A 21,408-nucleotide genomic window follows, 5' to 3' on the forward strand; every position below is an offset into this window, starting at 1 on the left:
CTGGAAGCTGTGGCTGGATGGTTACATGGGAGCCGGTTGAAGTTAAATCCTTTGAAGACAGAGGTCCTCTGGCTGGGACGGAGCGATATGGGATTGAGGGGGCAATTCCCATCTCTTGCAGGGGTGCAATTAGTGCCAGCATCGTCCGTTAAGAGTTTGGGTGTAATCTTCGATACCTCCCTCTCTATGGAGGCACAGATTACAGCTATAACAAAGGCGGCATTTTTTCATCTCCGCCAAGCTAAGCAGTTGGCTCCTTATCTCTCTCGCCCTGACCTAGCCACTGTGATCCACGCGACGGTCACCTCCAGACTGGATTATTGTAACTCGCTCTACGTGGGGCTGCCCTTGAGACTGACCCAGAAACTCCAGTGGGTGCAGAATGCCGCGGCGAGACTCCTTATGGGGTCTTCGCTGCGAGATCATATTCATCCGGTACTATACCAGCTGCACTGGCTCCCGGTAGAGTACAGGATCAGGTTTAAGGTTCTGGTTTTAACCTTTAAAGCCCTATACGGCCTAGGACCCTCGTACCTACGGGACCACCTCTCCTGGTATGTCCCACAGAGAAATTTACGGTCTGCAAATAAAAACATCTTGAAGGTCCCAGGCCACAGAGAGGTTAGGCTGGCCTCAACTAGAGCCAGGGCTTTCTCGGCCGCGGCTCCAATCTGGTGAACGCTCTGTCACAAGAGACTAGGGCCCTGCGGGACCTGACATCTTTCCGCAGGGCCTGCAAGACAGAGCTGTTCCACCAGGCCTTTGGTCAGGGCGCAGCCTGACCCCCTCCTCTGGCAATCTGCACAGAATTTTGCTTAATGGTTGCCATCAATTTGATTTTAATTTGATTTTAATTAATCTTATAATGAATGTTTTTAGAATGTTGGATTATTTTGATTGTTGTTAGCCGCCCTGAGCCCAGCTTCGGCTGGGGAGGGCGGGATATAAATAAAATTTATTATTATTATTATTATTATTATTATTATTATTAATGCAGCAAGCACCTGTTTCATTGCCCACAAGAACGTCACTGAAATGGGAAGAGCCGTAGGTCAGCCGCAGAGTATCTGCCTTGCAAGCAGAAGGCCCCGGGTTCGAATCATGACACCCCTCTGCCTCAAACCCTGGAGAGCCATTGCTTGCCAGTCAGTGTAGAGAATACTGAGCTAGGTAGACCCAAGGGTCTGACTTCCCCTTGGATAATTTTCAAATGTTATTTCAAAAAACCACTTGAATTAACCATTAGCATTGTCGCCTTAAGGAAAACTGTCAACGAGATCAGTCTTGTCTCCCAGTAAGCACTCTCCCCTTGGGGACTGGGAAGCTCTGAGCCCCACCACCTGTTCCCCGAGGGTTTTGGTTCGTCTCCTTGAATCTGCTCCTCAGCAGCGCCCGCAACTCTCTGACAGAATCTGTGGGATATCTCTTTCCCCAGCCTTTTATAACACTACTGGAGCATCTAACACGTCTTGATGGAGACAGATCTCTGGCAATAAATCCCTCCCATGGCCATGTCTAATTCTTAAATATTGCAGCTTATTTTGCTAAATGTATCTTAATAGGCGAGGCATAACCGTCCTCGCTGAGAGGGGAGTGAGACGGATGGAGCTGTTTGGAGTAATGAAGCATCAAGTTAATGAAGGATCCGGCGTCCAGCACTGGACGCAATGAGAGGAATGGATGTTAGTGGGAGGCGGTGGGGAGAGCGAACAGTGGCAGCTGGGGGCTAATTCTTTTTTTATTTTTTAAATCAGTGATCTGTGTTTTCTCTCGCTTCTTAATTAATCTTGCTGAGTCCTTTGGAAAATGTTGTAGGGGTTGGTTTGGTGGAGAGGCAGTTATGTACCTGGGCCAGTGCCGTATTTACATACAGTGGTACCTCGGGTTACAGACGCTTCAGGTTACAGACGCTTCAGGTTACAGACTCCACTAACCCAGAAATAGTAACTCGGGTTAAGAACTTTGCTTCAGGATGAGAACAGAAATCGCGTGGTGGCAGCGGGAGGCCCCATTAGCTAAAGTGGTACCTCAGGTTAAGAACAGTTTCAGGTTAAGAACAAATTAAGTTCTTAACCTGAGGTACCACTGCATAAGCTAAACAAGCTTAGGGCTCCACTCTCTTGGGGGCCCCAAAAAAATTTAAAGGGGAAAAAAACTGGATGTACATTTCCAAAATACAAGATAAAAAACAAATAAAATAAAACCTACATATAGCAACAGTGTTTTGTGTTGTGTAGGCTCCTTTGATGTAAGTAATGGGCACCGCCTGCTAGCCTGCTCCCTAAAATATTCAACACAAAAAACAGCGACAATTTGTTGTTGACAAAGGACAGCTGGACATATAAAGGGCCCCATTGCCTTCAGTAGCTAAGGGCCTCATCAAACCTAAATATGGCCCTGACTTGGGCTACGGGGAGCTAAGCTGAGGAGGTATTGTGTTGCAGTGGGTGAACCGCCCTGAGACCCCCAGGTATAGGGCAGTATATAAATAAAATTAATAAGAGCCTCTTGGTCAGGCCCAAAGGGGTCCATCTAGCCTAGCATCCTGTTCTTACAAAAAAAAAAATTTCCTTCCAGTAGCACCTTAAAGACCAACTAAGTTAGTTCTTGGTATGAGCTTTCGTGTGCATGCACACTTCTTCAGATACACTGAGAAGTGAAGAAGTGTGCATGCACACGAAAGCTCATACCAAGAACTAACTTAGTTGGTCTTTAAGGTACTACTGGAAGGAAAAAAATTTTTTGTTTTGACTATGGCAGACCAACATGGCTACCTTTCTGTAATCCTGTTCTTACAACGGCCAAATTCTTTCCTTGTCCCCCAAGCCTTGGCCACCAAGTAATTTATGTGTTGTTGTTGTTTTTCAGATAATGGTCAACTCCACACATTTTTACACTGAAGCAACAACCGCAAATCTTATGTGGTTTTCATTCTGGGGGGCAACTGAGGTTCCGGCAGCCCATTGACGTCAAGAGCTCCCGAGAGAGAGCAGAAACCTTTCAAGGTGGTTCTCGCATTCTCACCTGTCTTCTTCCATCTTTCTTGTGCCCCAGGTTACCTGACGGTCAGCATCGAGCCACTCCCACCTGTGGTGGTTGGGGATGCCGTCACTTTGAAATGCAACTTCAAGACGGATGGCAGGATGCGGGAAATAGTGTGGTACCGGGTAAGCGAGCCAATCCTCCTTCATCCCCACCCCACCCCAAAAGTCCCCTTGAGCTGCTGTTTCGGTTTGTTTTGTGAGAGTTTCCATCATTATTTACTCGCTCTGTTTCTATATCACCTGTAATGGGAATTGGGGTTGCTTATGCGTAAACTCCAAACTGCTCCAAGCGGGTTGTATAGCTAAACCTTTCCCTAGTTTGACAGCCCCTTACAACGCGACTGTCTCAATCACTGGCAGAATCCGTCAGTGGGCGTTTCCTGAACTTCTTCCAACATAAAAATTCCTTGACAGCAAGTCTCCGCCTAGCTTCTCTGCGCGGAAGCCTTCTGCGCAGAGTAGGCGTGCCAAGCGGAGGTCCTGCGCTCTCCCCACTGATCTCACTGGAAGAGTCTCGGAGCCTTCCCTCCAAAGTACTCTCAGCCTCCCCTTTCTTCCTGGTGTCACCTTGGTTTCCTTCCCCAGCGGAAGCTCTCTCTCTCTCCTTGCTAGTTCCCTCCCCTGCATCATTGGGGCGACTTCCCTCTCCGCTAGTCTCTGATGTCAGTTCCCTGACATCACCTCTAAGGAGCTCAAGGTGGTAAATGTAGTTGCGTGGCGAGTTCCCACCTCCCCCCAGTGGAAATAAAGACACGTGACACAGATATTTAAGGTCCATGGGCTAAATATGGCCACAACTTTATTGGTTACAGGTGATGAGCGGTATTGGCTCAGGCATTGGTCCTAACCGACTATCCGGCTTCAGCCTGTTCGCTTGAAGTCTGGGAAGGGTTAACCACCAGTAGGGGGAGTCCTACTGATACACATCAACTAGGCATTCCCCCGGGGACACCACTCGGGGGCATGCCTTTGGCCCTGGCCTCCATAGGCTTCAGACAGGGCCACGCTCCCCAAAATCCTTTATCGGACTACCCTTCAATATCCGGGGGAGGTGGTGGCGCTTCCTCCCCCCTTCCATCTACATAACAATACCAATGCCTAACCACCAATACCAAGGAAGTTGTGACGTTTTGTTACGAGGTAGGCAAAAAACCAAGTGGCTGGTGCCAATTTGCCAAGTGGAAAAATTCCTACCAGGCCCCTTAACGGCGACCAACCGAGGTCCATAGCAAGGTCAAAGATGAAAAAACCTTAAAGGGCGGGAAACTGGAGCAGCTGGAAGCAGCAAAGAGGGGAGATCCCAGGCCGCCCCCGCATTAAATGGAGCAGGCCACGCCCCCCCAGGCCAGCCAATTGGCTGGCCGGGTGATGATGCGATCGGGATTCCCTCAATCGCGCAGAGGCTGGGAGCCAGCCCCCACGTGCATGGTGGGAAGGTGAAGCCCGCAACCCCACCTCCTTCTACGTCAGAAGTGGCTTTCTCCCTCCTTCCCATTTTGCCCTCCCAGCAACCCTGTGAAGTAGGTTAGGCTGAGAGTGGGTGACCGGCCCCCAAGATCACACCTGGAGAGCTTCACCTTTCATTCATTTCCTTGTTTCATAAAATTCACCCACTGCTTGATTGTAAAACAGATGAATGAACGAACTCAAAGCAGTTTACACAAAGGATAAAACAATAAAATTCTCAATAAAAATGGACAACAAATAATTCAAAACTTTCCAAATATGGCGAAGACGGCTGCTTGTTATCAATAGGCAGGGAGTTCCCAAGTGCTGGTGCTGCCATACATATTTTAATTATGTATTTTGTGTTTTTTTAGTGTGTTTTTATGCGGTGAAGAGCCCTGAGATCTGCAGATATAGGATGGCATACAAATTTTAATAATAATTAAAACCCTTGGGATCCCTTCCAACCACAGGGCGTTGTGTAGATTCAACATTTAATTGTACCTGGAGTTGTTGAAGTTAATGGGCCTGGCTAACAGAGGCCTGTTAATTTAAAGGGATTCGCTCGTGAATAAAACTGAGTTAGTGGGACATTGCTTTCAAAGAAACATGCCTAGGATCTTTAGAAGGTTTTTAAGAATGCAGTTCATCTTCCAGCTTGAAAGACTGGTGACTGGGAGTGGCTGCCGAGACCATACGTTGGCTCCCAGTACGTTTTTGAGCACAATTCAAAGTGTTGGTGCTGACCTTTAAAACTCTAAATGGCCTCGGCCCAGTATACCTGAAGGAGCAGTTCTAGCCCCATCGTCCAGCCTGGACACTGAGGTTCAGCTCCGAGGGCCTTCTGGCGGTTCCCTCCCTGCGATAAGTGAGGTTGCGGGGAACCAGGCAGAGGGCCTTCTTGGTGGTGGTGCCCGCCCTGTGGAACGCCCTCCCATCAGATGTCAAGGAAATAAACAACTACAGTGGTACCTTGGGTTACATACGCTTCAGGTTACATACGCTTCAGGTTACAGACTCCGCTAACCCAGAAATAGTGCTTCAGGTTAAGAACTTTGCTTCAGGATGAGAACAGAAATCGTTTTCCGGCAGCACGGAAGCAGCAGGAGGCCCCATTAGCTAAAGTGGTGCTTCGGGTTAAGAACAGTTTCAGGTTAAGAACAGACCTCCGGAACAAATTAAGTACTTAACCCGAGGTACCACTGTATCTGACTTTTAGAAGACATCTGAAGGCAGCCCTGTTTAGGACGTTTTTAATATTTGATGTTTTATTGTGTTTTTAATGTTCTGTTGGGAGACACCTAGAGTGGCTGGGGAAACCCAGCCAGATGGGCAAGGTACAAATAATAAATTATTATTATTATTATTATTATTATTATTATTATTATTTCCTTCCAGTAGCACCTTAAAAAAAATTTTTTTTTTGTTTTGACTATGGCAGACCAACACGGCTACCTTTCTGTAACTGGTATTATTATTATTATTATTATTATTATTATTAAAGAACTCCAGCAACCTGAAGGTTTGCGGGGTGGTCCCAAATTTGACATATTTAGGTACGCAGCGGAGAGATGGAACGATCAACGGCGGAAGGGGTGGTGGTGGAACTGACCCAACGCACAGAAAGAAAAGGAAAGAGAGTATGAGCTTGTGCATTAGCAGTCTGTGTCAAACGCCATTTAGTTTCAGGTCACCTGGGCAGCTGCTGGAGCCGTAGGTCCATTTATCTAGAAACCCATTAAGTCTTTTCGGGGGGGTGGGGGGAAATGACAGGAGTTTAACCCTGCCCGAGAAGTTGATTGTCTTCCCCTTTCTCCGGCTGCTGCTCTCTCCACTCATTCTGGGCCAACCTGCCTGCGGAAGATGGGAGAAAATCATCGGATATCTTGGCTTGGTTTGCGCCTGGTAGTGCTTCTATTTTAAAAGGAAGGGGGGGAGAGAGAGAGACCTCTGCTCTTCCGCAATCTGGATTTGTATCTGCATCAGACTTGGAAGTGTGCATAAAAATGAGGTCACTATATTGGGGGAGGTTTGTGTGTGTGGATTTTCAAGGGCAAGAGCAGCGATTCGAATGCAAGCGGCCGTGTTTTCTGATATCATCTCCCCAACTTGTTTTTCATTAAAGAAAAAAGTTTGCTTATTGAAATATGTATCGACTATACTTTCATAGACGTACAGGAAGATGGCATGCAGCATACAAAATCTAAAGATGTAAGCATGGATAAATACTGGTTGGTTAAAATGGAATCATGGAACAGTAGATCTGGAAGAGATCACAAGGGTCATCTAGTCCAACGCTGTGCAATATTGTTGTTTTTGTTTTTGTTATCCCACCTTTTCCCCAGACGGGTAGTCAAGGTAGCTTACACAAAATAAAACACAGATAAAGTTCAGAAGGCTAAAAGCATATAAAAGATAATATACATAGGTCATGTTTCCCTAACACTCACAATGCGAAAATTCACTGATCAGAAGACGAGGAATTCGTACTCCCAACTTTGCTATACACACTGCAGATTCAGAATTTTTTACTTCTTTGTTTGCCTTTTGCTGCTTGGCTGAGGAACGTTAGCGATCTGTATTTTAGTAAGGTTTCAGAGGGTTTCTCTGGGTTTTCCTGGTTTCTTCTTCTTCTTCTTTTTGTGGCTCAAAATTCTGTAGGAACATATTTGAAATTTCCCCATAGGAATCAATGGAAATCTCCAACTTGTTATGTGAACGCTCCCCTAATGATCAATTTCTAGGGAATGCATTCTGTTTGGAAAATGAGACCTGTGTGTAGTTAAAAAGTAATTAGTGTATAATAGAATTGCGCTGTGGGTAAAAGCCTCAGCGCCTAGGGCTTGCCGATCGAAAGGTCGGCGGTTCGAATCCCCGCGGTGGGGTGCGCTCCCGTTGCTCGGTCCCAGCGCCTGCCAACCTAGCAGTTCGAAAGCACCTCCGGGTGCAAGTAGGTAAATAGGTACCGCTTTCTAGCGGGAAGGTAAACGGCGTTTCCGTGTGCGGCTCTGGCTCGCCAGAGCAGCGATGTCATGCTGGCCACGTGACCCGGAAGTGTCTCCGGACAGCGCTGGCCCCTGGCCTCTTAAGTGAGATGGGCGCACAACCCCAGAGTCTGTCAAGACTGGCCCATACGGGCAGGGGTACCTTTACCTTTACCTTTTAGAATTGAGACAACATAAAAATGGGCCTACGCCAATCAAACAATACCACTCCAGCAAAAAGAAACCTCCCTGCAGTATGAAGTATGCAATAAAGGAGAGTTCAATAAATTATAGGCTCACCAAAAAAATTCCTCTTAAGCTCCCAGAATAGGTGACTAGCAGAGCCCTTACTGCATATGGAGGGACAGGAGGCGTAGGGTGACCAGCCTCATATAACTAAAATGCTTGTCTGGTTAATGCACAAAGGGGTTAATGCCATAGAGTAAGCTGTCCTGCCAGGCTTAGCTAGGTCATCCCCCTCACCTTGGGAGGAAGGAAATCAAGCCTATTGTTTCCCTCAGGCTACAATGTGAATTCTGGCATGTAAAGAGGTCTGAGCTAGTTGCTCCAAGCACAGACCATATGGCTTTCTGCAATCCATCCTTGTGCACCTATAGAATAAATTTAGGAAGTTCCCCACTTTGGAACTAACCTATGTCTTACTCCCTGTGTTTTCCGACTGCTGTATGTGAAAGCACACGAATCTGACCTTTGAAGAGTTTGCAAGTAAATCATTTTTAACGCAGGGTCTCTCTCGATGCTAGGGGAGGTGGGAAATATTGGAAGGAACTTGGAAGGGCATATTGGAAGGGCGCTGGAAGGGTCAGAGTGAAGAGTTTGGGGGAGGAGCAGGCTTAAATAGCTATGCTCCCCATGCCAATTGGCTCAAACGAGCCACCTGACCACAGCAACTCCTCCCCTGGACCTAACCAACTGAATCTCCTTGGGAGGGGAGTTGGGATGCAGCAATTATCTCCCCCCCCCCCAAATGATGGGTAGGACCAGGATTTCAAATCTTGAAAATTCAGTGGCCTTCTTTGATGATACGTGTGTTTGTGTGTGTGTGTGTGTGTGTGTGTGTGACTTGCTTGACATCCCAAATTGATTTTCCCTGCCTTTTTTTTTTGCGACGCCCTCCTAGATCCAGCCGATGGGCCCCAATCTGCCTTGTAAGCAGCAAACATGAATTGGGGATTCAATTCATTATCATGCATGATAAAAATAAATAAATCCAGAGTCACTCGCCCGCTGGTGACGGCATCCCCTTTTCCTTCGGTTCTCTCCCCCACTCAAGCCGATTTCAATGTCAGACACCCGAGGGGATTTAAGATAAACAATCATATGATGTGGGTGTTGAGTTTGAGGGGGAGAGATAAATCCCCCGCCGAGCACTTTTAATACACAGCAACGTTTAAGATTCCCCGAGCTAACGCATGGCAATTCTCTGTTGGCCTTGTCTGACCCGGACAAGGAGCGAATCAGCTCTGATGGGAAGTGAAGGGCCTGGGTGGTGTGAGGGTGCAGTTTGGCTTGTTGCTGCTGTCAAGAGGTTGAAGGCCGTGGAGAGGTCTTTGTGGGGCTGTATGCAGCACGTAGGGGGTGGGCGGTCATGGCAGCAGCCGCTGATTTCCCCCGAGTCAGCTTGTGCAGCCAACTCGGAGACCACAGAATCATAATTCTCCTCCAGCTCTTCCAAAGTTCAGCACATAAAACAGCAACCTGCAGGTGTCCACCCACCAGCCTCTTGGCGGAGATCAGCGAGAATCAGCCACATGGCAGTTTTACGACGACGAGAGTGGAGCAAACTCAGAGCGAGGGGATTAACCTAGAGGGTGCTAAATGGCGATCGGAGGAGAGGGCTATTGGTGAATACCAGCCGTGATGGCTATACCTTGCCTCCATGGTTGGAGGTTTTATGCTTTTGAATCTCAGTTGCTGGAAATGGCAGAAGAAGACCCTGTTTTCCAGGACAGTCCTGGATTTACAGAAGCCGTCCGGGTTTCTGATTTTGTCCCGAAATGCTCTGCTTTTCAGTAATAATAATATTACAATCATTATTTATTATTTAAACCCCACCCATCTGGCTGGCTTTCCCCAGCCACTCTGGGTGGCTGCCAAAATAATAATAATAATAATAATAATAATAATAATAATAATAATAATAATAAAGCAACAAAACATCAAACATTAAAAGCTTCCCTAAACAGGGCTGCCTTCAGGTGTCAGATAGTCAGATAGTTGTTTATTTCCTTGGCATCTGATGGGAGGGATTTCCACAGGACGGGCGCCACCACCAAGAAGGCCCTCTGCCTGGTTCCCTGTAACCTCACTTCTCACAGGGAGGGAACTGCCAGAAGGACCTCGGAGCTGGACCTCAGTGTCCGGGCTGGACGATGGGGGTGGAGGCACTCCTTCAGGTATAGTGGGCTAAAGCCATCTATAGAATCTCCTTATTTTCATGGGATGAATGTGGGAGGGTATTGAGTTATGTAAACCCCTCCCCCCAAAGCAAAGGAGATAAGTAACTTTACAACCTTTAAAAGACACCTGAAGGGAAGTTTTTAAAAAATGTTTAATGTTTTATTATGTTTTTCTATATGTTGGAAGCCACCCAGAGTGGCTCGGGCAACCCAGTCAGATGAGTGGGGTATAAATATTATTATTATTATTATTATTATTATTATTATTATTATTATTATTAAGGATGTCCATATTTTCTCCCCCCCTTTTTCTAATATTTTTATTTCATTTTAATACACCACATACAAAAAATAAATATGAAGATAAACAAATATCCATCACCTCCTAACAATTAAGAAAGAAAAACATCATCAGCAACAACAACAACAATACATTGAATAGTGCTCACAATACATTTAACATAAAATGACTTTTTCCTATATAGCTGACTTCCTGTCTACTCCTTCTTTCTATTTGTCATCCATTATTCACTGCCATATTATAGCATGTTTTGGCTTTAATGTTATTTATTCTATCCTAGGTTTTCCATCAGATTTAAAACTCCTAATGTCAATATTTTCAGCAGGGAAATGTTGGCAGGTATGCAGAAGGGGAGAAGGCTCTTATTTTGTTGTTGCTTAGTCGTTTAGTCGTGTCCGACTCTTCGTGACCCCATGGAAGAGAACACGCCAGGCACTCCTGTCTTCCACTGCCTCCCGCAGTTTGGTCAAACTCATGCTGGTAGCTTCAAGAACACTATCCAGCCATCTCGTCCTCTGTCTTCCCCTTCTCCTTGTGCCCTCCATCTTTCCCAACATCAGGGTCTCTTCCAGGGAGTCTTCTCTTCTCATGAGGTGGCCAAAGTATTGGAGTCTCAGCTTCAGGATCTGTCCTTCCAGTGAGCACTCAGGGCTGATTTCCTTCAGAATGGATAGGTTTGATCTTCTTGCAGTCCATGGGACTCTCAAGAGTCTCCTCCAGCACCATAATTCAAAAGCATCAATTCTTCGGCGATCAGCCTTCTTTATGGTCCAGCTGAAGGCTTTTATGCTCAGGCCCTAATTGAGGGTTTCCCTCAGGCAACTGTTGAGCCACTGTGCGAAGCAGATCCTGGACTGGATGGGCTGTTGGCCTGTTCTTATTCTCTTATACCTACTTTGAGTAGGGCTAACAATCGGAGACAATCAGAAGTTTCCAAATGGAAAGAAATTGAAAGAAAAAAAAACCCCGTCCTTCCGAGTTCTTCTATACCATTGTAGTACCATCTCCGTGTCTCGATTTCCCTATGTTGCATTTTTATGACAAATGAGTGCAGGCCTAATTATCCACTCTACTTCTGGTAAAACTCACATCTCATCCCCCTTCCCCCCAATCCCATAAGACTCATTGATCATCCCAATTATGCTCATTAGCACTTTCTCCATGTCTTCGTTATCTTCCGATAACAGCATCTGACTCCCTGGCACCCCCATTTTTTTTTGCAGTCCTCCGGAACAGAACACCACAGGGGTCTCTTTTCATCCTGGGTCTGTTCGTTAGCACATCCCATTTGAAAAAAAGTTAGCAGACTTTCTTTGAACCTGAAGCCGAGAGCTTGCTCCAAAGCCATAAAATAGTTACATGAGATCTACATCGTGTAGCCTTTGGAAATCCCTGTTTCGTGATGAAGGCACTCAAAAACCATTTGTGGGTATTGACTTCATGGAGCTGTCAAAGATGACCACCACTGGGATGGGAGGTAAAGGTAAAGGTGACCCCTGACCATTAGGTCCAGTCATGACCGACTCTGGGGTTGTGGTGCTCATCTCACTTTATTGGCCGAGGGAGCCAGCGTACAGCTTCCGGGTCATGTGGCCAGCATGACTAAGCCACTTCTGGTGAACCAGAGCAGCGCACGGAAATGCCGTTTACCTTCCCACTGGAGTGGTATCTATTTATCTACTTGCACTTTTATGTGCTTTCGAACAGCTAGGTTGGCAGGAGCTGGGACTGAGCAACAGCGCCACCCGCGTCTTGGGGTTTATTTATGGCATTTGTACCTCCTCTTTCGGATGCGGGTGGTGCTGTGGTCTAAACCACAGAGCCTAGGGCTTGCCTATCAGAAGGTCGGCAGTTCGAATCCCCCCGACGGGGTGAGCTCCCGTTGTTCGGTCCCTGCTCCTGCCCACCTAGCAGTTCAAAAGCATGTCAAAGTGCAAGTAGATAAATAGGTACCGCTCCGGCGGGAAGGTAAACGGCGTTTCCGTGCGCTGCTCTGGTTTGCCAGAAGCGGCTTAGTCATGCTGGCCACATGACCCAGAAGCTGTCTGCAGACAAATGACAGCTCCCTTGGCCTATAGAGTGAGATGAGCGCGCAACCCCAGAGTCGTCCGTGACTGGACCTAACAGTCAGGGGTACCTTTACCTTTACCTCCTCTTCAGCCAAACGTGCTTTCATTGCCATAGATATGCTTAGAGGGTTCATCTTAAGAACCTGGGAAGAGCTGGTTGGATCAGGCCAAAGGCTCATCTAAACCAACATCTTGCTCTCACCAGATGCCCCAAAGCAGGATCTGAGCACATGATAACTCTCCCCTCTTGTGGTGAGTTTGGGTTGGGGGTATGGGGGAAAGGCTCCATGCTTCAAGCACTGGAGAGCAGCTGCCAGTCAATCAATCAATCTCCTTTACAGGCATAGAAAGTGCGTGTCATATACATTGATCAAAACACAACATTGACAATGTTGTCAATGTGGTGTAGGGGTTAAGAGCGGTAGATTCGTAATCTGGGGAACCGGGTTCGAGTCTCCGCTCCTCCACATGCAGCTGCTGCGTGACCTTGGGCCAGTCACACTTCTTTGAAATCTCTCAGCCCCACTCACCTCACAGAGTGTTTGTTGTGGGGGAGGAAGGGAAAGGACAATGTTAGCCGCTTTGAGACTCCTTTGGGTAGTGATAAAACGGGATATCAAATCCAAACTCTTCTTCTTCTTCTCATAGTAGGAGACACTTTAGGATAAAATGGTCCCGACGTCATGAAATAAAAAGGAGGCTCTTAGGACCTATAGTGAAGAATTTTCACTCAAAAATCTTACCACATTCTCCACAATGTCATTCCTACAGTTATTCAGTAGAAAGGGCATCCTAGAATAGTCGGTGTGATAGGTAAAAAAGGTAAAGGACCCCTGGACGGTTAAGTCCAGTCAAAGGCGACTATGGGGTTGCGGTGCTCATCTCGCTTTCAGGCCGAGGGAACCGGCGTTTGTCCGCAGACAGCTTTCCGGGTCATGTGGCCAGCATGACTAAACTGCTTCTGGCCATGATGGAAACCAGAGCGAATGGAAATGCTGTTTACCTTTCTGCCGCAGTGGTACCTATTTATCTACTTGCACTGGCATGCTTTCAAACTGCTAGGTTGACAGGAGCCGGGACAGAGCGACAGGAGCTCACCCCGTTGCGGGTCTTCAAACTGCTGACCTTCTGATCAGCAAGCCCAAGAGGCTCAGTGGTTTAGACCACAGCGCCACCCGCATCCTCTCCTTCAATAAAGGGTCCAAATACTTATCATATATTTTTGCATAATATGGGCCATAAAACAAAACGTGTGTGAATAAAACCTGTTTTGTGCCACGTATTTCAGAATATGGGATTTTTAAGAGTATGGAGTTATGTGACCCCCAAGCCAAGGAGAGAAGTAACTATACAACCTTTAGAAGACATTGAAGGCAGCCCTGTATAGGGAAGTTCTATTTTTAATGTTTACAGTGGTACCTCGGGTTACATACGCTTCAGGTTACAGACACTTCAGGTTACAGACTCCACTAACCCAGAAATATTGCTTCAGGTTAAGAACTTTGCTTCAGGATGAGAACAGAAATTGTGCGGTGGCAGCACAGCAGCCGCCGGAGGCCCCATTAGCTAAAGTGGTGCTTCAGGTTAAGAACAGTTTCAGGTTAAGAATGGACCTCTGGAACGAATTAAGTACTTAAGCAGAGGTACCACTGTAATGTTTTATTATGTGTGTATATACATTGGAAGCCACCCAGAGTTGCTGGGGCGACCCAGTCGGATGGGTGGGGTATAAATAATAAAATTATTATTGTGGAATAGGAGCTCCCTATTTTCATCAGAGAAATGTTGGAGGGTATGCCGTCATTCTATACAGTGGTACCTCTGGTTAAGAACTTAATTCGTTCTGGAGGTCCGTTCTTAACTGGAAACTGTTCTTAACCTGAGACACCACTTTAGCTAATGGTGCCTCCCGCTGTGTGATTTCTGTTCTCATCCTGAAGCAAAGTTCTTAACCCGAGGTACTATTTCTGGGTTAGTGGAGTCTGTAACCTGAAGTGTCTGTAACCTGAAGCATCTGTAACCCGAGGTACCACTGTATCTTCAGGTGCCAGGAGAAAATCAGCACTTTGGCTGATTAAACAATATTGCCATTTAAAGAAGGGCAGGTATTTCCAGATGAAGGGCAATAGATGAATAGATAGATAGATAGATGATAGATAGATGATAGATAGATAGATAGATAAATAGATAGATGATAGATAGATAGAGTGGTACCTCGGGTTACATACGCTTCAGGTTACATATGCTTCAGGTTACAGACTCCGCTAACCCAGAAATAGTACTTCAGGTTAAGAACTTTGCTTCAGGATGAGAACAGAAATCGGGCTCCGGCAGCACGGCAGCAGCAGCAGGCCCCATTAGCTAAAGTGGTGCTTCAGGTTAAGAACAGTTTCAGGTTAAGAACAGACCTCCGGAACGAATTAAGTACTTAACCTGAGGTACCACTGTAGATAGATGATAGATAGATAGATGATAGATAGATGGTAGATAGATAGATAGATAGATAGATGATAGATAGATAGATAGATGATAGATAGATAGATAGATAGATAGATAGATAGATAGATAGATAGATATAGATAGATAGATAGATAGATAGATAGATAGATAGATAGATAGATAGATGATAGATAGATAGATAGATAGATAGATAGATAGATGATAGATAGATGATAGATAGATAGATATAGATAGATAGATAGATAGATAGATAGATAGATAGATAGATAGATAGATGCTAGATAGATAGAATCCCTTAATGGGTTTCCCAAACCCCTAAGGTCGGGCTGTTTCTCTGATTCCAGACCCTTTCCCTAAAACTCCATTTGGTGCCAGCCTGCTTAACGTACACCAGGATCTGTGTGTCGTTTTCTTTTGTGCACAGAGAAATCTCTTGCTCTCTCAGTCTCCCTCCCTGCCGTCTTCTCTCTTGATTTGCCGTACATCTCTGGCGTGCAAGCTGGATTGTAAAGGCAGCCAACCGTGGAAGCAGAATCAGGCGCGTTACAAAAAGATTAGGAGTCGGTCTTGCCGACGGGAGTGTGTAGCACAGGAAATAGTTGCCCATTAAAAGTTTTTAAAAAAATCAAATCAAAAAACCTGACCCTGTGTGGAGCTATGACTAGGAATGCTAATGATGATGATAATTAGGGCTGCAATGCTTAATAGATTAATCGGGCTGGTTAATTAATTAAAATTCTCTTCGGATTGCATTAAAAGGGGGAGGAGGAAACCAGGGACTCACAATCAAGCAGATCTGCTGAAAAAATAAAATACCAAACCCTGCAGGTTGTTATTTAAATATTTATTTGCCTATGCAAGGCTTTACCTGGCATTTAGCAGACTGACCTCTGAGCAGTTCACATAAAGCAATACACAAAATATTTGTAAGAAATGCTGATGAAATCGACAAGCATCGGAAAGGGTTTGAAATGATTGAAATGCAGTTTTGAACAATGGGGTGTATCCAGTCTTCCTCATTTCAATTAATGGTGGTCAGTAAAATCTATTCATTTCTCCGAATCTAGTCTGTGTATGAATAATGTTGAATACAACAGCACACAAACACACACAAATTGGTAATGGAAGTGTTGGCAAAAACCCAAAGGTTGTAGGCATGTTGTTATTCCCTCTCTCACATTGCTAGAACTCAGGGTCATCCAGTGAAGCTGAATGTTGGCAGATTTGGAGCAGAGAAAAAGAAAGGGCTTCTTCAGGCACTGCAGAGCCTATGGAACTCACTGCCACAGGACCAGGGATGGCCACCAACTTGGATGGCTTCCAGAGAGGATTGGAGGAGAGGGATGTTGAAGGCTGCTAGCCATGATAGTTACAATGAATGGCAGTTTCTAGGAATCACAACTGAGGAGAGTGCACTTGGGCTCATGTCCTAATTCTGAGCTTCTCACTGGGGCTTCTGGTTGGTTATTGGAGAACAGTAGGCTGCTTGAGGGGGACGCGGGTGGTGCTGTGGGTTAAACCACAGAGCCTAGGACTTGCAGATCAGAAGGTTGGCGGTTCAAATCCCCGCGATGGGGTGAGCTCCCGTTGCTCGGTCCCTGCTCCTGCCCACCCAGCAGTTCGAAAGCACGTCAAAGTGCAAGTAGATAAATAGGTACTGCTCTGGCGGGAAGGTAAACAGCGTTTCCGTGCGCTGCTCTGGTTCACCAGAAGCGGCTTAGTCATGCTGGCCACATGACCTGGAAGCTGTACGCCGGCTCCCTCGGCCAATAAAGCGAGATGAGCACCACAACCCCAGAGTCAGCCACGACTGGACCTAATGGTCAGGGGTCCCTTTACCTTTACATTTAGGCTGCTTGAAAGAGACCTTTGGCCTGATCCAGCAAGTTCTCCCTGTTAGAATTCCTGCTCCATGATTGCAGTCATGGGATTGTTTTCTATCACATGATGGTGTATGTTTTGACTCCACAGAGTGGGAAGTGACGTAGACAGGATGTTTGTGTTACTGTGTTCCGTGAAGTGGGACTATTGTCCTTTGTTCTTTTTCTCTTTGCTGTCAGATGCTAGAGAGAGAGGGAGCCATATTGCAGTGTTCCATGTGTATTTATATGTAAATTAAGTAGATTAGCCAAAATGCTGAGTTGCTGAGGTTTGTTACGTGAGATGAGCAAACTCTGCGGATCCCTAAGTGTGCCGGAGTCAGTTGGCATTGGTCGCTGTGATGTTTGGGCTGAAGAAAGCTTCTGAAGCTCCCAAATGATTGACCAGGAGGGAGGGAACATGCCAGTCGAGTAGGACTCTGAGTGTAGGCTGAACTCCTGACAACGGTTATGGGCCCAGGGATCGGGGCCACAGACCCAGTGCCAGCAGAGGAAGAACCGGGGGCTGTTTTTGTCCCTGTTGGGGTCTCCTGGAACCGGCTGCGTGAAGCCTCTTCAGAGACAGAAGAGAGAGAAAACTCCTGACACTCCCGTTGTTTATAAATGAGCTAAAGGGAAAATGCAGAGTTTTGCTGCAGATCTTACTGAGGGGAAAAAACAACCTTTCCCTGAGGGTCAGTCATGACATATCTGTTCAGCCTCATATGGAGGATGCTCAGCAAGAGATAACAGAGAGGCTATAGAGCAGGTATGGCCCTTCAGATGTTGCTGAACTACAACTCCCATCAGCCCCTGCGAGTGCAACCAATGGCCAGGGATGGTGGGAATTGTAGTCCAGCAACATCTGGAGGGTCAGAAGTTGCACAACCCTGAATTAACATTTAAAAGCAGAGGTTTCTTCTGTGCACCTGCAAAGCTGCAGTGGTCAGAGATGAAGGTAATGGAATTCAGCAACCCTGGACCAGCCGCTGCCTCTCAGTCTAACCTACTTCACAGGGTTCGTGTTGGGATTAAATGAGGAGGGGGAAGGGACTGTGTAAGCCACCCCTTTGAGCTCCTTGGGGGGAAAGTGGGATATAAGAGCAATACAATTTAAAAGTGCAAATTTCAAACCGTGTTTGGGTTCACATACGGTGAGAAGAAAGGACAGAGCAGTTTCTCATTAAAACGGGAACAAAACCAGATTTCTCCTTCCTTCCAAGCTACTGGGGTAAATAGAGGACATGGTGGTCTCTCAAGTAACTGGCTTTGAGCAGTTTTTGCACACATGTATACAGTTCCCACCCCCTCCAATCCAAAAATAAAAATATAAAAAATAACCGGCCCTACCTACACATCCCCCTCGGTCCGTTTTCCAGTCCACTGCAGGCCTGCTCAGTAATATTGGATTAGCCCACTTTCCCCGAAAAGCTGATTTTCAATTTGCATAATCCTTCTTCCCGTTTGGCGGAGCATTGCGGTATCGCTGTGATAAGATGAGGTGGATGAATTGGGGGGGGGGTACAAATTGCTCTCTCCAGGCTGAGTGGCGATGGGCTGGGCAAGAGGAGAAAAAGGCGGGATTAGCTATTTTTAATCATTGCTTTTTTATTTTCATTTTTTAATGGAAAGAGATTTTCAAGAGGGAACTTGAAGTGGATAACCCAAAATGATCAATGGGGTGTGTGGAGTGCAGTGATTGGGGCATTTTAGTTGTTAGAGGCAAGATGATAGAAGTTTATCAAACTATGCATGGCACAAAGAAAATGGATGGAGGAAAGCTTGGGACTCGTGGACATCCAGTGAAGATTGGAAGGCTCGGGACAGACCGAATAAAGTCCTCCTTAGCTATGTAGTGCATAGTTAAACTGTGGAACTCTCTGCCACATGAAGCAGTGATGGCCACCAACCCGGATGGCTTTAAAAAAGGGTTATACAAATTCATGGACGAGAAAGCTATCAATGGCTGGTAGCCCCAATGGTCACGCTCTGCCTCCACAGTTGGAGGTATCTGTCTTGCCAGAGTGGTTCAGGGGTCAGCAAACTTTTTCAGCAGGGGGCTGGTCCACTGTCCCTCAGACCTTGAGGGGGGCCGGATTATATTTTGGAGGGGGGGAAATGAACGAATTCCTATGCCCCACAAATAACCCAGAGATGCATTTTAAATAAAAGCACACATTCTACTCATGTAAAAACACGCTGATTCCCAGACCGTCCGTGGGCCGGATTTAGAAGGCGATTGGGCCGGATCTGGCCCCCGGGCCTTAGTTTGCCTACCCATGCTCTAGTTATCTTCCAGTTGGACTACTGCAATGTGCTCTACATGGGGCTACCTTTGAAGCTGTCCCAGAAACTACAACTAATCCAGAATGTGGCAGCTAGACTGGTGACTGGGAGTGGCCGCCGAGACCACATAACACCGGTCCTGAAAGGCCTACATTGGCTCCCAATATGTTTCCGTGCACAATTCAAAGTGTTGGTGCTGACCTTGAAAGCCCTAAATGGCCTCAGCCCAGTATATCTGAAGGAGCAGCTCCACCCCCATCATCCAGCCCGGACACTGAGGTCCAGCGTTGAGGGCCTTCTGGCGGTTCCCTCACTGCAAGAAGTGAGGTTATAGGGAGCCAGGCAGAGGGCCTTTTCGGTAGTGGCACGTGCCCTGTGGAACGCCCTCCCATCAGATGTCAAGGAAATAAACAACTCTCTGACTTTTAGAAGTTTTAGGGAAGTTTATAATGTTTGATATTCTATCACTTTTTAAATTATTATTATTATTAATATTCTGTTGGGAGCTGCCCAGAGTGGCTGGGGAAACTCAGGCAGATGGGTGGGGTATAAATAATAATAATAATAGTAGTAGTAGTAGTAGCAGTAGTAGTAGTAGTAGTAGTAATTATCAATGCTTCTGAATGCCAGTTTCTGGAAACTGCAGGAAAGGTGGTTTTGTGTTTGAATTTTGCTTGTGAGCTTCACTTTGGGGGTATCTGGTTGGCCACTTTGAGAACAGGATGCTGAACTACATGGGACCCCAAAGGCCTGATCCTGCAGGCTCTTCTTAGGTTCTCATAACCATGAATGATTCTGTTGTTGTTGTTTAGTCGTTTAGTCGTGTCCGACTCTTTGTGACCCCATGGAGCAGAGCACGCCAGGCACTCCTGTCTTCCACTGCCTCCCACAGTTTGATCAAACTCATGCTGGTAGCTTCAAGAACACGATCCAACCATCTCATCCTCTGTCGTCCCCTTCTCCTTGTGCCCTCTTTTCCAGGGAGTCTTCTCTTCTCATGAGGTGGCCAAAGTATTGGAGCTTCAGCTTCACGATCTGTCCTTCCAGTGAGCACTCAGGGCTGATTTCCTTAAGAATGGATACATTTGATCTTCTTGCAGTCCATGGGACTCTCAAGAGTCTCCTCCAGCACCATAATTCAAAAGCATCAATTCTTCAGCGATCAGCCTTCTTTATGGTCCAGCTCTCACTTCCATACATCACTACTGGGAAAACCATAGCTTTTACTATACGGACCTTTGTCGGCAAGGTGATGTCTCTGCTTTTTAAGATGTTGTCTAGGTTGATTCTAGAATGATTCTAGCCAATCCTGAATTGTGCTGCTCTGTTTGTGGGAGCAGGGGGGTTGCCACTGGTCCACGCCTCGTGTGCTGATTTACTAGAGTTAGGGGATGGAGGAGAAATTTCAATTTAGTTCACATTTCAGGGCGAACCTACCTACTGTTCAGTTTCCGAAACAATCTTCAACTCAGCCCCCTTTCAAAGCTTGCACTCCTTCAGATTTTGCAATGAGGTTCTTCTGCCAAGCCGTGTGTACAGAAATTCATATACTAGGGGAAAGGGTGCGTGAAAAATGCACACAGAAAGACACACCAAAGATACAAGTTTCCATCGCCTCCTCTTCAAAGCTGAGCGGTGCTGCCTGCTGAAATGTTTTGGAGATGCCCAGACTGTGGAAATTATATTTATACGATCTGTAAATGATTCTGACAGGACTTGTTGGTGAGAGGAGAGGAACAGGTGTGTGGAATAGCTGCATGCCTGGTGACACTTTCTCTTCTTTTCACCTCTGAGGGGAGGAGAGGACCCAGTTTTTCTCAGTCAGGGATGGGGAGCATCTGGGGCCCTTCAGATATTGTTTGGCCTGGGATCCCAGCAGCTCCAGCAGCAGCGTGACCAATGGTTATCAGGGATAATGATGAGGATTTTAGTTCAGCAGTATCCAGAGACACCACACAGGGTTACCTATCCCTGCTTTAAAAGAAGGTAGAGCTGTGATGGAGGTAGCTGGGGGCAACAAAGAAAAGTGACGATCCAGTTGAAGAAGAAGAAGAAGAAGAAGAAGAAGAAGAAGAAGAAGAAGAAGAAGAAGAAGAAGAAGAAGAAGAGTAGTAGTAGTAGTAGTAGTAGTAGTAGTTTGGATTTGATATCCTGCTTTATCACTACCCGAAGGAGTCTCAAAGCGGCTAACATTCTCCTTTCCCTTCCTCCCCCACAACAAACACTCTGTGAGGTGAGTGGGGCTGAGAGACTTCAGAGAAGTGTGACTAGCCCAAGGTCACCCAGCAGCTGCATGTGGAGGAGCGGAGACGCGAACCCAGTTCCCCAGATTACAAATCTACTGCTCTTAACCACTACACCACACTGGCTTTAGGGATGGTGAACCCATGGTTCTCCCAGATGCTCTCAGGCTGGTATCTTGTGATTCTGTAGAGCTCAGGAGAAGGGTGGTAGGTCAATTGTTAGGGCACCTGCTTTGCACGCAGAAGGTCCCTGGTTCAATCCCCAATGGTAACATCTCTAGGTAGGGCTGGGAGAC

General features: G+C 46.4%; 1 protein-coding gene across 1 annotated transcript in view; it reads left to right on the top strand.

Moving 5' to 3' along the window:
• The window catches only part of IGSF21 (immunoglobin superfamily member 21), a 238,506-nt gene that overhangs the window by 78,455 nt on the left and 138,643 nt on the right, over positions 1-21,408 (top strand). The window contains exon 2 of the mRNA XM_053400998.1: positions 3,055-3,167. Within this exon, the coding sequence (XP_053256973.1) occupies positions 3,055-3,167 (113 nt within the window). The remainder of the gene's footprint in view (positions 1-3,054; positions 3,168-21,408) is intronic.

This window comes from Podarcis raffonei, chromosome 8 (assembly GCF_027172205.1).
Source record: "Podarcis raffonei isolate rPodRaf1 chromosome 8, rPodRaf1.pri, whole genome shotgun sequence".
Taxonomy (NCBI): Eukaryota; Metazoa; Chordata; class Lepidosauria; order Squamata; family Lacertidae; genus Podarcis; species Podarcis raffonei.